This window comes from Aphelocoma coerulescens, unplaced genomic scaffold (genome assembly GCF_041296385.1).
Source record: "Aphelocoma coerulescens isolate FSJ_1873_10779 unplaced genomic scaffold, UR_Acoe_1.0 HiC_scaffold_238, whole genome shotgun sequence".
Classification (NCBI taxonomy): Eukaryota; Metazoa; Chordata; class Aves; order Passeriformes; family Corvidae; genus Aphelocoma; species Aphelocoma coerulescens.
The window spans coordinates 39419-53839 of NW_027183583.1; the positions used below are offsets into that span (position 1 = coordinate 39419).

General features: G+C 47.6%; 1 protein-coding gene across 1 annotated transcript in view; it reads left to right on the plus strand.

The window, feature by feature from the left end:
- The first annotated feature begins 4632 nt into the window (after positions 1-4632).
- Positions 4633-14421, plus strand: part of LOC138101338 (E3 ubiquitin-protein ligase RNF31-like) — a 53508-nt gene continuing 43719 nt past the window's right edge. The window contains exons 1-5 of the mRNA XM_068999135.1: positions 4633-4636; positions 5573-5676; positions 10366-10524; positions 13160-13315; positions 14331-14384. Coding sequence (XP_068855236.1) covers positions 4633-4636; positions 5573-5676; positions 10366-10524; positions 13160-13315; positions 14331-14384 — 477 coding nt within the window. The remainder of the gene's footprint in view (positions 4637-5572; positions 5677-10365; positions 10525-13159; positions 13316-14330; positions 14385-14421) is intronic.

A 14421-nucleotide genomic window follows, 5' to 3' on the forward strand; every position in this document is an offset into this window, starting at 1 on the left:
TTTCAGGGATTTTGATGGATTTGGGAATTTTGGGGGGATTTGGAGGGATTTCGGTTGAGTTTGGGCTGGATTGGAGCGGTTTTTGGGGAGGTTTGGGGCGGGTTTGGGGAGGGATCCTGCGGCTGCCGCTGCCCCCGGGCCGCAAGCTGAGGCGGCTGGACGGGGCGCGCCTGCTCCGCGACAACCTGGAATGGGTGAGAATCCGCGCGTTTCGGGAAAAAACCGGGCAGTTCTGGGGTTTCCCGGGGATTCGGGATCGATTTGGGTGGATTTTAGTGATTTTTGGGGATCTTGGATGGTTTTTTTGGGGGTTTTTGGGGTGGTTTTGAGGGCATCCTGAGGGGATTCTGAAGGGATTCTGAGGGGATTTTGTTGCGTTTGAGGAGATTTTGAGGAGATTTTCAGCGACTTTTGGGGACTTGAGAATTTTGAGGGATTTCGGTTCTGTTTGGGATCAGTTTGAGCGATTTTTGGTGTTTTTTGGTTGATTTTTTGGGGGATTTTGAGTGCTTTTGAGGGGGTTTGAGCAGGGTTTTGGAGGGGATTGTGAGGGGATTGTGAGGAGATTTTGAGGGAGTTCTGAGGAGATTTTCAGAGACTTTTGGGGACTTGGGAATTTTGAGGGATTTTGGTTCAGTTTGGGATCAATTTGAGTGATTTTTGGTTTTTTGGGGGGATTTTGGGTGCTTTTGAGGTGGTTTTTGAGGGGATTCTGAGGGGACTTCTGAGGAGATTCTGAGGGGATTCTGAGGTGATTTTGTTGCATTTGAGGCGATTCTGAGGAGAGTTTGAGGCATTTTGAGGAGATTTGGAGGGGATTTTCAGGGATTTTGAGGGATTTGGGAATTTTGGGGGGATTTGGAGGGATTTCGGTTGAGTTTGGGCTGGATTGGAGCGGTTTTTGGGGAGGTTTGGGGCGGGTTTGGGGAGGGATCCTGCGGCTGCCGCTGCCCCCGGGCCGCAAGCTGAGGCGGCTGGACGGGGCGCGCCTGCTCCGCGACAACCTGGAATGGGTGAGAATCCGCGCGTTTCGGGAAAAAAACGGCCAGTTCTGGGGTTTCCCGGGGATTCGGGATCGATTTGGGTGGATTTCAGTGATTTTTGGGGGTTTTTTTGGGTTTTTTTGGGTGGTTTTGAGGGGGGTTTTGAGGGCATCCTGAGGGGATTCTGAGGAGATTCTGAGGGGATTCTGAGGGGATTTTGTTGCGTTTGAGGAGATTTTGAGGGATTTTTGAGGGATTTGGGAATTTGGGGGGATTTTGAGGGATTTTGGTTCTGTTTGGGATCAGTTTGAGCGATTTTTTGGGTTTTTTGGGGTCTTTTTGGGTGGTTTTGAGGGGATTCTGAGGAGATGCTGAGGAGATTCTGAGGGGATTCTGAGGGGATTTCGTTGCATTTGAGGCAATTTTGAGGAGATTTTGAGGGATTTTGAGGGATTTGGGAATTTTGAGGGATTTTGGTTCAGTTTGGGATCAATTTGAGTGATTTTTGGTTTTTTGGGGGGATTTTGGGTGCTTTTGAGGTGGTTTTTGAGGGGATTCTGAGGGGACTTCTGAGGAGATTCTGAGGGGATTCTGAGGTGATTTTGTTGCCTTTGAGGCGATTCTGAGGGGATTCTGAGGAGAGTTTGAGGCATTTTGAGGAGATTTGGAGGGGATTTTCAGGGATTTTGAGGGATTTGGGAATTTTGGGGGGATTTGGAGGGATTTCGGTTGAGTTTGGGCTGGATTGGAGCGGTTTTTGGGGAGGTTTGGGGCGGGTTTGGGGAGGGATCCTGCGGCTGCCGCTGCCCCCGGGCCGCAAGCTGAGGCGGCTGGACGGGGCGCGCCTGCTCCGCGACAACCTGGAATGGGTGAGAATCCGCGCGTTTCGGGAAAAAAACGGCCAGTTCTGGGGTTTCCCGGGGATTCGGGATCGATTTGGGTCGATTTCAGTGATTTTTGGGGTTTTTTTGGGGGTTTTTTTGGGTGGTTTTGAGGGGGGTTTTGAGGGCATCCTGAGGGGATTCTGAGGAGGTTCTGAGGGGATTTTGCTGTATTTGAGGAGATTTTCAGCGACTTTTGGGGACTTGAGAATTTTGAGGGATTTTGGTTCAGTTTGGGATCAATTTGAGCGCTTTTTGTTGTTTTTTGGTTGATTTTTTGGGGGATTTTGAGTGGTTTTGAGGGGGTTTGAGCAGGGTTTTGGAGGGGATTGTGAGGAGATTTTGAGGGGGTTCTGAGGAGATTTTCAGAGACTTTTGGGGATTTGAGAATTTTGAGGGATTTTGGTTCAGTTTGGGATCAATTTGGGTGATTTTTGGGTTTTTGGGTGGCTTTGAGGGTTTTTTTGAGGGGATTCTGAAGGGATGCTGAGGGGATTCTGAGGAGATTCTGAGAGGATTTTGTTGTATTTGAGGAGATTTTGAGGAGATTTTCAGCGACTTTTGGGGACTTGAGAATTTTGAGGGATCTCGGTTCTGTTTGGGATCAATTTGAGCGATTTTTGGTGGTTTTTGGTTGATTTTTTGGGGGATTTTGAGTGCTTTTGAGGGGGTTTGAGCAGGGTTTTGGAGGGGATTGTGAGGGGATTGTGAGGAGATTTTGAGGGAGTTCTGAGGAGATTTTCAGCGACTTTTGGGGATTTGAGAATTTTGAGGGGATTTGGAGGGATTTCGGTTGAGTTTGGGCTGGATTGGAGCGGTTTTTGGGGAGGTTTGGGGCGGGTTTGGGGAGGGATCCTGCGGCTGCCGCTGCCCCCGGGCCGCAAGCTGAGGCGGCTGGACGGGGCGCGCCTGCTCCGCGACAACCTGGAATGGGTGAGAATCCGCGCGTTTCGGGAAAAAAACGGGGCAGTTCTGGGGTTTCCCGGGGATTCGGGATCGATTTGGGTGGATTTTAGTGATTTTTGGGGGTTTTTTGGGGTTTTTTTGGGTGGTTTTGAGGGGGGTTTTGAGGGCATCCTGAGGGGATTCTGAGGAGATTCTGAGGCGATTGTGATTGGATTGTGAAGGGATTTTGTTGCTTTTGAGGGGATTTTGAGGAGATTTTGAGGGATTTTTGGGAATTTGGGAATTTTGAGGGATTTTGGTTCAGTTTGGGATCAATTACAGTGATTTTTGGGGTTTTTGGGTGGCTTTGAGGGTTTTTTTGAGGGGGTTTCTGAGGGGATTCTGAGGAGATGCTGAGGAGATTCTGAGGGGATTTTGTTGCGTTTGAGGAGATTTTGAGGGATTTTTGAGGGATTTGGGAATTTGGGGGGATTTTGAGGGATTTCGGTTCTGTTTGGGATCAGTTTGAGCGATTTTTTGGGTTTTTTGGGGTCTTTTTGGGTGGTTTTGAGGGGGTTTTTGAGGGGATTCTGAAGGGATGCTGAGGGGATTCTGAGGGGATTTTGTTGCATTTGAGGAGATTTTGGGGAGATTTTGAGGGATTTTGAGGGATTTGGGAATTTTGAGGGATTTTGGTTCAGTTTGGGATCAATTTGAGCGATTTTTGGGTTTTTTGGGGGATTTTGAGTGCTTTTGAGGTGGTTTTTGAGGGGATTTTGAAGGGACTTCTGAGGAGATTCTGAGGGGATTCTGAGGTGATTTTGTTGCCTTTGAGGCGATTCTGAGGGGATTCTGAGGAGAGTTTGAGGCATTTTGAGGAGATTTGGAGGGGATTTTCAGGGATTTTGAGGGATTTGGGAATTTTGGGGGGATTTGGAGGGATTTCGGTTGAGTTTGGGCTGGATTGGAGCGGTTTTTGGGGAGGTTTGGGGCGGGTTTGGGGAGGGATCCTGCGGCTGCCGCTGCCCCCGGGCCGCAAGCTGAGGCGGCTGGACGGGGCGCGCCTGCTCCGCGACAACCTGGAATGGGTGAGAATCCGCGCGTTTCGGGAAAAAAACGGGGCAGTTCTGGGGTTTCCCGGGGATTCGGGATCGATTTGGGTGGATTTTAGTGATTTTTGGGGGTTTTTTGGGGTTTTTTTGGGTGGTTTTGAGGGGGGTTTTGAGGGCATCCTGAGGGGATTCTGAGGAGATTCTGAGGCGATTGTGATTGGATTGTGAAGGGATTTTGTTGCTTTTGAGGGGATTTTGAGGAGATTTTGAGGGATTTTTGGGAATTTGGGAATTTTGAGGGATTTTGGTTCAGTTTGGGATCAATTTGGGTGATTTTTGGGTTTTTGGGTGGCTTTGAGGGTTTTTTTGAGGGGATTCTGAAGGGATGCTGAGGGGATTCTGAGGAGATTCTGAGAGGATTTTGTTGTATTTGAGGAGATTTTGAGGAGATTTTCAGCGACTTTTGGGGACTTGAGAATTTTGAGGGATCTCGGTTCTGTTTGGGATCAATTTGAGCGATTTTTGGTGGTTTTTGGTTGATTTTTTGGGGGATTTTGAGTGCTTTTGAGGGGGTTTGAGCAGGGTTTTGGAGGGGATTGTGAGGGGATTGTGAGGAGATTTTGAGGGAGTTCTGAGGAGATTTTCAGCGACTTTTGGGGATTTGAGAATTTTGAGGGGATTTGGAGGGATTTCGGTTGAGTTTGGGCTGGATTGGAGCGGTTTTTGGGGAGGTTTGGGGCGGGTTTGGGGAGGGATCCTGCGGCTGCCGCTGCCCCCGGGCCGCAAGCTGAGGCGGCTGGACGGGGCGCGCCTGCTCCGCGACAACCTGGAATGGGTGAGAATCCGCGCGTTTCGGGAAAAAAACGGGGCAGTTCTGGGGTTTCCCGGGGATTCGGGATCGATTTGGGTGGATTTTAGTGATTTTTGGGGGTTTTTTGGGGTTTTTTTGGGTGGTTTTGAGGGGGGTTTTGAGGGCATCCTGAGGGGATTCTGAGGAGATTCTGAGGCGATTGTGATTGGATTGTGAAGGGATTTTGTTGCTTTTGAGGGGATTTTGAGGAGATTTTGAGGGATTTTTGGGAATTTGGGAATTTTGAGGGATTTTGGTTCAGTTTGGGATCAATTACAGTGATTTTTGGGGTTTTTGGGTGGCTTTGAGGGTTTTTTTGAGGGGGTTTCTGAGGGGATTCTGAGGAGATGCTGAGGAGATTCTGAGGGGATTTTGTTGCGTTTGAGGAGATTTTGAGGGATTTTTGAGGGATTTGGGAATTTGGGGGGATTTTGAGGGATTTCGGTTCTGTTTGGGATCAGTTTGAGCGATTTTTTGGGTTTTTTGGGGTCTTTTTGGGTGGTTTTGAGGGGGTTTTTGAGGGGATTCTGAAGGGATGCTGAGGGGATTCTGAGGGGATTTTGTTGCATTTGAGGAGATTTTGGGGAGATTTTGAGGGATTTTGAGGGATTTGGGAATTTTGAGGGATTTTGGTTCAGTTTGGGATCAATTTGAGCGATTTTTGGGTTTTTTGGGGGATTTTGAGTGCTTTTGAGGTGGTTTTTGAGGGGATTTTGAAGGGACTTCTGAGGAGATTCTGAGGGGATTCTGAGGTGATTTTGTTGCCTTTGAGGCGATTCTGAGGGGATTCTGAGGAGAGTTTGAGGCATTTTGAGGAGATTTGGAGGGGATTTTCAGGGATTTTGAGGGATTTGGGAATTTTGGGGGGATTTGGAGGGATTTCGGTTGAGTTTGGGCTGGATTGGAGCGGTTTTTGGGGAGGTTTGGGGCGGGTTTGGGGAGGGATCCTGCGGCTGCCGCTGCCCCCGGGCCGCAAGCTGAGGCGGCTGGACGGGGCGCGCCTGCTCCGCGACAACCTGGAATGGGTGAGAATCCGCGCGTTTCGGGAAAAAAACGGGGCAGTTCTGGGGTTTCCCGGGGATTCGGGATCGATTTGGGTCGATTTCAGTGATTTTTGGGGTTTTTTTGGGGGTTTTTTTGGGTGGTTTTGAGGGGGGTTTTGAGGGCATCCTGAGGGGATTCTGAGGAGATTCTGAGGCGATTGTGATTGGATTGTGAAGGGATTTTGTTGCTTTTGAGGGGATTTTGAGGAGATTTTGAGGGATTTTTGGGAATTTGGGAATTTTGAGGGATTTTGGTTCAGTTTGGGATCAATTACAGTGATTTTTGGGGTTTTTGGGTGGCTTTGAGGGTTTTTTTGAGGGGGTTTCTGAGGGGATTCTGAGGAGATGCTGAGGAGATTCTGAGGGGATTTTGTTGCGTTTGAGGAGATTTTGAGGGATTTTTGAGGGATTTGGGAATTTGGGGGGATTTTGAGGGATTTCGGTTCTGTTTGGGATCAGTTTGAGCGATTTTTTGGGTTTTTTGGGGTCTTTTTGGGTGGTTTTGAGGGGATTCTGAGGAGATTCTGAGGGGATTCTGTTGCATTTGAGGCGATTTTGAGGAGATTTTCAGCGACTTTTGGGGACTTGAGAATTTTGAGGGGTTTTGGTTCATTTTGGGATCAATTTCAGTGATTTTTGGGGGTTTTGGGTGTTTTTTTGGGGTTTTTTTTGGGTGGTTTTGAGGGGGTTTTTGAGGGGATTCTGAAGGGATTCTGAGGAGATTCTGAGGGGATTTTGTTGCATTTGAGGCGATTTGGAGGGGATTTTGAGGACTTGAAAATTTTGAGGGGTTTTGGTTCAGTTTGGGATCAATTTGAGCGATTTTTGGTGTTTTTTGGTTGATTTTTTGGGGGATTTTGAGTGGTTTTGAGGGGGTTTGAGCAGGGTTTTGGAGGGGATTGTGAGGAGATTGTGAGGGGTTTCTGAGGAGATTTTCAGCGACTTTTGGGGACTTGAGAATTTTGAGGGATTTTGGTTCAGTTTGGGATCAATTTCAGTGATTTTGGGGGGTTTTGGGTGTTTTTTTTGGGGGATTTTGGGTGGTTTTGAGGGAGTTTTTGAGGGGATTCTGAAGGGATTCTGAGGAGATTCTGAGGGGATTCTGAGGTGATTTTGTTGCATTTGAGGCGATTTGGAGGGGATTTTGAGGACTTGAAAATTTTGAGGGATTTTGCTTCATTTTGGGATCAATTTGAGCGATTTTTGGGTTTTTTGGGGGGGATTTTATGGGGAATTTTAGGGGATTTTGAGGCGATTTTGAGGGGGGTTTTGAGAGGATTCTGAGGGGATTCTGAGGGGATTTTGCTGCATTTGAGGAGATTTTGAGGGATTTTTGTGGACTTGGGAATTTTGAGGGGTTTTGGTTCAGTTTGGGATCAATTTGAGCGATTTTGGGGTTTTTTGGTTGATTTTTTGGGGGATTTTGAGTGCTTTTGAGGGGGTTTGAGCAGGGTTTTGGAGGGGATTGTGAGGGGATTGTGAGGAGATTCTGAGGGGGTTCTGAGGAGATTTTCAGAGACTTTTGGGGATTTGGGAATTTTGAGGGGTTTTGGTTCAGTTTGGGATCAATTTGAGCGATTTTTGGGTTTTTGGGGGGGATTTTGAGTGCTTTTGAGGTGGTTTTTGAGGGGTTTTGGAGGGAATTCTGAGGGGATTCTGAGGGGATTCTGAGAGGATTTTGTTGCATTTGAGGAGATTTTGAGGGATTTTTGAGGGATTTGGGAATTTGGGGGGATTTTGAGGGATTTCGGTACTGTTTGGGATCAGTTTGAGCGATTTTTTGGGTTTTTTGGGGTCTTTTTGGGTGGTTTTGAGGGGGTTTCTGAGGGGATTCTGAAGGGATTCTGAGGAGATTCTGAGAGGATTTTGTTGCATTTGAGGCGATTTTGAGGAGATTTTCAGCGACTTTTGGGGACTTGAGAATTTTGAGGGGTTTTGGTTCATTTTGGGATCAATTTCAGTGATTTTTGGGGGTTTTGGGTGTTTTTTTGGGGTTTTTTTTGGGTGGTTTTGAGGGGGTTTTTGAGGGGATTCTGAAGGGATTCTGAGGAGATTCTGAGGGGATTCTGAGGTGATTTTGTTGCATTTGAGGCGATTTGGAGGGGATTTTGAGGACTTGAAAATTTTGAGGGATTTTGGTTCATTTTGGGATCAATTTGAGCGATTTTTGGGTTTTTGGGGGGGATTTTATGGGGAATTTTAGGGGATTTTGAGGCGATTTTGAGGGGGGTTTTGAGAGGATTCTGAGGGGATTCTGAGGGGATTTTGCTGCATTTGAGGAGATTTTGAGGGATTTTTGTGGACTTGGGAATTTTGAGGGGTTTTGGTTCAGTTTGGGATCAATTTGAGCGATTTTGGGGGTTTTTTGGTTGATTTTTTGGGGGATTTTGAGTGCTTTTGAGGGGGTTTGAGCAGGGTTTTGGAGGGGATTGTGAGGGGATTGTGAGGAGATTTTGAGGGGTTTCTGAGGAGATTTTCAGAGACTTTTGGGGATTTGAGAATTTTGAGGGATTTTGGTTCAGTTTGGGATCAATTTGAGCGATTTTTGGGTTTTTGGGGGGGATTTTGAGTGCTTTTGAGGTGGTTTTTGAGGGGTTTTGGAGGGAATTCTGAGGGGATTTTGTTGCATTTGAGGAAATTCGGAGGCGATTTTGAGGGGATTTTCAGGGATTTTCGGGGATTTGAGAATTTTGCGGGATTTTGCTTCACTTTAGCATCAAACTTAGTGATTTTTGGAAGCTTTTGGGTGATTTTCCCTCAAATCCCACCCATTTTTTCTCAGAATTTCCCCAAAATTTCACCAAATTTCCTCCAAATTTCCCGATTTTTTTAGGAATTCCGGGCACTTTTCACCCAATCCCAAATTCTCTCCCTTCCCAAAATTCGGGAACACCCCAAAATCCCAAATTTCCGTTGATTTTATTCCCATTTTCCCTCAAATCCCGCCCGTTTTTTCTCGGAATTTCCCCAAAATTTCACCAAATTCCCCCAGTTTTCCCCATTTTTTTAGGAATTCCGGGCTCTTTTCATCCAATCCCAAATTCCCCCCCTCCCAAAATTTGGGAACACCCCAAAATCCCAAATTTCCATTGATTTTCTTCCCGTTTCGGGTGATTTTCCCTCAAATCCCGCCTGTTTTTTCTCGGAATTTCACCAAAATTTCACCAAATTTCTCCCAATTTCCCCATTTTTTTTTAGGAATTCCGGGCTCTTTTCACCCAATCCCAAATTCCCCCCCTCCCAAAATTTGGGAACACTCCAAAATCCCAAATTTCCGTTGATTTTATTCCCATTTTCCCTCAAATCCCGCCCGTTTTTTCTCGGAATTTCCCCAAAATTTCACCAAATTTCCCCCAATTTTCCCTATTTTTTTAGGAATTCCGGGCACTTTTCACCCAATCCCAAATTCTCTCCCTTCCCAAAATTCGGGAACACCCCAAAATCCCAAATTTCCATTGATTTTATTCCCATTTTCCCTCCAATCCCGCCCGTTTTTTCTCGGAATTTCGCCAAAATTTCACCAAATTTCCCCCAAATTTCCTGATTTTTTTAGGAATTCCGGGCACTTTTCACCCAATCCCAAATTTCCCCCCCTCCCAAAATTTGGGAACATTCCAAAATCCCAAATTTCCATTGATTTTCTTCCCGTTTTCGGTGATTTTCCCTCAAATCCCGCCCGTTTTTTCTCGGAATTTCACCAAAATTTCACCAAATTTCCCCCAAATTTCCCCATTTTTTTTAGGAATTCCGGGCTCTTTTCACCCAATCCCAAATTCCCCCCCTCCCAAAATTCAGGAACACCCCAAAATCCCAAATTTCCATTGATTTTATTCCCATTTTCCCTCCAATCCCGCCCGTTTTTTCTCGGAATTTCCCCAAAATTTCACCAAATTTCCCCCAAATTTCCCCTTTTTTTTTTAGGAATTCCGGGCACTTTTCACCCAATCCCAAATTCCCTCCCTCCCAAAATTTGGGAACTCCCCAAACCCCCAAACTTCCCTCGATTTTCCTCCCGTTTCGGCCGATTTCCCCTCAAATCCCGCCCGTTTTTTCTCGGAATTTCACCAAAATTTCACCAAATTTCCCCCAATTTTCCCCATTTTTTTAGGAATTCCGGGCTCTTTTCACCCAATCCCAAATTCTCTCCCCTCCCAAAATTTGGGAACACTCCAAAATCCCAAATTTCCATTGATTTTATTCCCATTTTCCCTCCAATCCCGCCCGTTTTTTCTCGGAATTTCGCCAAAATTTCACCAAATTTCCCCAAATTTCCCCATTTTTTTAGGAATTCCGGGCTCTTTTCACCCAATCCCAAATTCCCCCCCTCCCAAAATTTGGGAACACCCCAAACCCCCAAACCTCCCTCGATTTTCCTCCCGTTTTGGGTGATTTTCCCTCAAATCCCGCCCGTTTTTTCTCGGAATTTCGCCAAAATTTCACCAAATTTCCCCCAAATTTCCTGATTTTTTTAGGAATTCCGGGCACTTTTCACCCAATCCCAAATTGGGAACACCCCAAAATCCCAAATTTCCATTGATTTTCTTCCCGTTTCGGCCGCTTTTCCCTCTAATCCCGCCCGTTTTTTCTCGGAATTCCCCCAAATTTGCCCCGATTTTCCCGGTTTTTTTTCGGGAACGCCCCAGAACCTTCCGGAATTCCCGTTTTTCCCAGGATCCCCAGGGGCCCCCGCGCGGCCTGGCCTCGCTGCGCACGGCCCTGAGCATCCTGGAGAAGTACGGCCGCAACCTGCTGAGCCCGCGCCCGCCGCGCCACTGGAGAGCCGTGCGCTTCGGCAACCCCGTCTTCCGCAGCACCGTCGGCGCCATCCAGGTACCGAGCCACCACTTCTCCCCCCAAAAATCCCCCACTTCTTCCCCAAAAATCCCCTTTTTTTACCCCAAAAATCCCCTTTTTTTTACCCAAAAAATCCCGTTTTTTTGCCAAAAAAATGCCCATTTTTTACCAAAAAATTCCCATTTTTAACCCCAAAAAATCCCATTTTTTTGCCAAAAAAATTCCCATTTTTTACCAAAAAATTCCCATTTTTTTACCAAAAATTCCCATTTTTTATTAAAAAATTCCCGTTTTTTTCCCCCCAAAATACCCATATTTTTACCCAAAAATGGCATTTTTTACCAAAAAAATCCCTGATTTTTCCTCAAAAAATTCCCATTTTTTTTGCCAAAAATATCCCATTTTTTACCAAAAAATTTGCGTATTTTTACCAAAAAAATTCCCATTTTTTTACCAAAAAATTCCCATTTTTTTGCCAAAAAAATTCCCATTTTTCCCCAAAAAAATCCCTTTTTTTTACCCAAAAATGGCATTTTTTACCCAAAAAATCCCTGATTTTTCCTTCAAAAATTCCCATTTTTTTACCAAAAAATTTGCGTTTTTTTACCCAAAAAATGGCATTTTTTACCAAAAAATTCACATTTTTTTCCCAAAAAATTCCCATTTTTTACCAAAAAAATTCCCATTTTTTACCCCAAAAATTCCCATTTTTTACCAAAAAATTCCCATTTTTTTCCAAAAAAATTCGCATTTTTTTGCCAAAAAATTCCCATGTTTCACCAAAAAATTCCCATTTTTTTACCAAAAAATTCCCAATTTTTCCCAAAAAAATTCCCATTTTTTCCCCCCAAAATTCACATTTTTTACCCAAACAATTGCATTTTTTCCCAAAAAAATCCCCAATTTTTCCCTCAAAAATTTCCATTTTTTAACCAAAAATTCCCTTTTTTTTACCACAAAATTTGCGTTTTTTTACCCAAAAAATTCCCATTTTTTACCAAAAAAATCCCATTTTTAACAAAAAAAATCCCCGATTTTTCCTCAAAATTCCATTTTTTTGCCAAAAAATTCCCATTTTTTACCAAAAAAATTCCCATTTTTTACCAAAAAAATCGCATTTTTTACGAAAAAATCCCCGATTTTTCTTAAAAAAATTCGCATTTTTTTACCAAAAAAATCCCTGATTTTTCCTCAAAAAATTTGCGATTTTTGCAAAAATATTCCCATTTTTTACCAAAAAAGTCCCCAATTTTTTCCCCAAAATCCCCATTTTTCCCCCCAAATCCCCTCTTCTCCCCTCCGACCCCGTCTTCCGCAGCACCATCGGCGCCATCCAGGTCTGGGAGGCTCCAATTCCATATTTTCCCCAAAATCCCGTTTTTTTTCCCCAAAAAAATCCCCCTTTTTTTCCCAAAAATCCGCCCCAAATTCCCCCCCCCGGGCCCCGGCTCTGCCCCCTCACACAGGCCACGCCCACTGGGCAAAGCCACGCCCACTGCTTACGTCACGCCCACTGAGCAAAGCCACGCCCACTGAGCAAAGCCACGCCCACTGTTCTAAGCCACGCCCACTGCTCCAGGCACGTCCATCACCCCAAGCCACGCCCACTGTTCTAAGCCACGCCCACTGCCCCTCCCCGTCCTCTCCCAGTCCCCTCCCAGTACGAACCAGTAACCCTAAATCACCTCCCAGTCCCTCCCAGTCTCTCCCAGTCTCTCCCAATCCCTTCCCAGTTTGTCCCAGTTCATCCCAGTCCCCTCCCAGCCCCCTCCCAGTCCCTCCCAGTTCCCCCCAATCCCCTCCCAGCCCCCTTCCAGTTCACTCCCAGTCCCCTCCCAATCCCCTCCCAGTCCCTCCCAGTCTCTCCCAGTTCCCTCCCAGTCCCCTCCCAGTATAAACCAGTAACCCTAAATCACCTCCCAGTCCCTCCCAGTTCCCTCCCAGTCCCTCCCAGTCCCCCTCAGTTTGTCCCAGTTCATCCCAGTTCCCTCCCAGTATGAACAGGTAACACCTGAGTCCCCTCCCAATCCTCTCCCAGTCCCTCCCAGTCCCTCCCAGTCCCTCCCAGTTCCCTCCCAGTCCCCTCCCAGTATAAACCAGTAACCCTAAATCACCTCCCAGTCCCTCCCAGTCCCTCCCAGTTCCCTCCCAGTCCCTCCCAGTCCCTCTCAGTTTGTCCCAGTTCATCCCAGTTCCCTCCCAGTATGAACCGGTAACACCCGAGTCCCCTCCCAATCCCCTCCCAGTTCCCTCCCAGTCCCTTCCCAGTTTGTCCCAGTTCATCCCAGTCCCTCCCAGTCCTTCCCAGTCTCTCCCAGTTCCCTCCCCGTCACTCCCAGTCCCTCCCAGTCCCTCCCAGTTCATCCCAGTTCCCCTCCCAGTATGAACCAGTAACACCCGAGTCCCCTCCCAATCCCCTCCCAGTCCCTCCCAGTCCTCCCCGGTTCATCCCAGTCCCCTCCCAATCCCTTCCAGTCTCTCCCAATCCCCTCCCAGTCCCTCCCAGTCCCTCCCAGTTTTTCCCAGTTCATCCCAGTTCATCCCAATCCCTTCCCAGTTCCCTCCCAGTCCCTCCCAGTCCCCCCCAGTCCATCCCAATCCCCTCCCAGTCCCTCCCAATCCCCTCCCAGTCCCTCCCAGTCCCTCCCAGTACAAACCAGTATCCCCGCAGGGGGGCCGTTCCGTGCTCCGTCTCCTCGGTTACACGCAGGAGTCGGGGGAGGGGCTGAGTTTCCCTCCCCCCCCCGCGGGCCCGCAGCGCCCCCTGGTGGCCGCGGTCACGGCCGAGGTGCTGCTGCTGCGCGCCGAGCTCGACCTGCTGCTGCAGGTACTGGTTTGTACTGGTTTGGACTGGTTTGGACTGGTTTGGGGTCTGGGGGTACTGCAAGGGACTGGGAGGGACTGGGAGAGAGCTTGGGGTCACTGGGGTGGGGTTTGGGGTCACTGGGAGGGACTGGGATGGGTTTCAGGCTTAGTGGTTTGGGGTTTTTCCTTTACTGGTTTGTACTGGTTTCTACTGGTTTGGGGTCTGGGGGTACTGGGAGGGACTGGGAGTGACTGGGAGAGAGTTAGGAGTCACTGGGGTGGGGTTTGGGGTCACTGGGAGGGACTGGGATGGGTTTCAGGCTTACTGGTTTGGGTTTTTCCTTTACTGGTTTGTATTGATTTATACTGGTTTGGACTGGTTTGGGCTCTTGGGTTAACTGGGATGAACTGGGAGTGACTGGGAGCGACTGGGATGGGGTTTGGAGTCGCTAGGAGGGATTGGGATGGGTTTCAGGCTTACTGGTTTGGGGTTCTTTCTTTACTGGTTTATACTGGTTTGTACTGATTTCTACTGGTTTGGGGTCTGGGGTTACTGGGATGAACTGGGAGAGAGTTTGGGGTCACTGGGAGTGGATTTGGGCCTACTGGGAGTCACTGGTTTGGGGTTTTTGCCTTACTGGTTTGTACTGGTTTGGGGTCTGGGGTGACTGGGATGAACTGGGATGAACTGGGAGGAGACTGGGAGGGGATTTAGGGTTACTGGTTTATACTGGGAGGGAACTGGGTTGAACTGGGAGGGACTGGGAGGGAACTGGGAGGGACTGGGAAGGACTGGGAGGGGATTCGGGGTTACTGGTTTATACTGGGAGGGGACTGGGAGGGACTGGGAGGGGATTGGGAAGGAGCTGGGAGAGCTTTTGGGGATACTGGTTTGCACTGGGAGCGTTCTGGGCTTTACTGGTTTATACTGGGGCTTACCTGATTTGTACTGGGAGAGCACTGGGAGGGTCACTGGTCCGTACTGGTTTGTACTGGTTTATACTGGGAGCCTCTTGACTCCTTCTCTCTCCTTCCAGAACCGACACCCAAACCCCCAGTTTTTCACCGAGATCTTACTGGGAGGGGATGAGGTGAGACTGGTTTATACTGGGAGGGAACTGGGAGGGG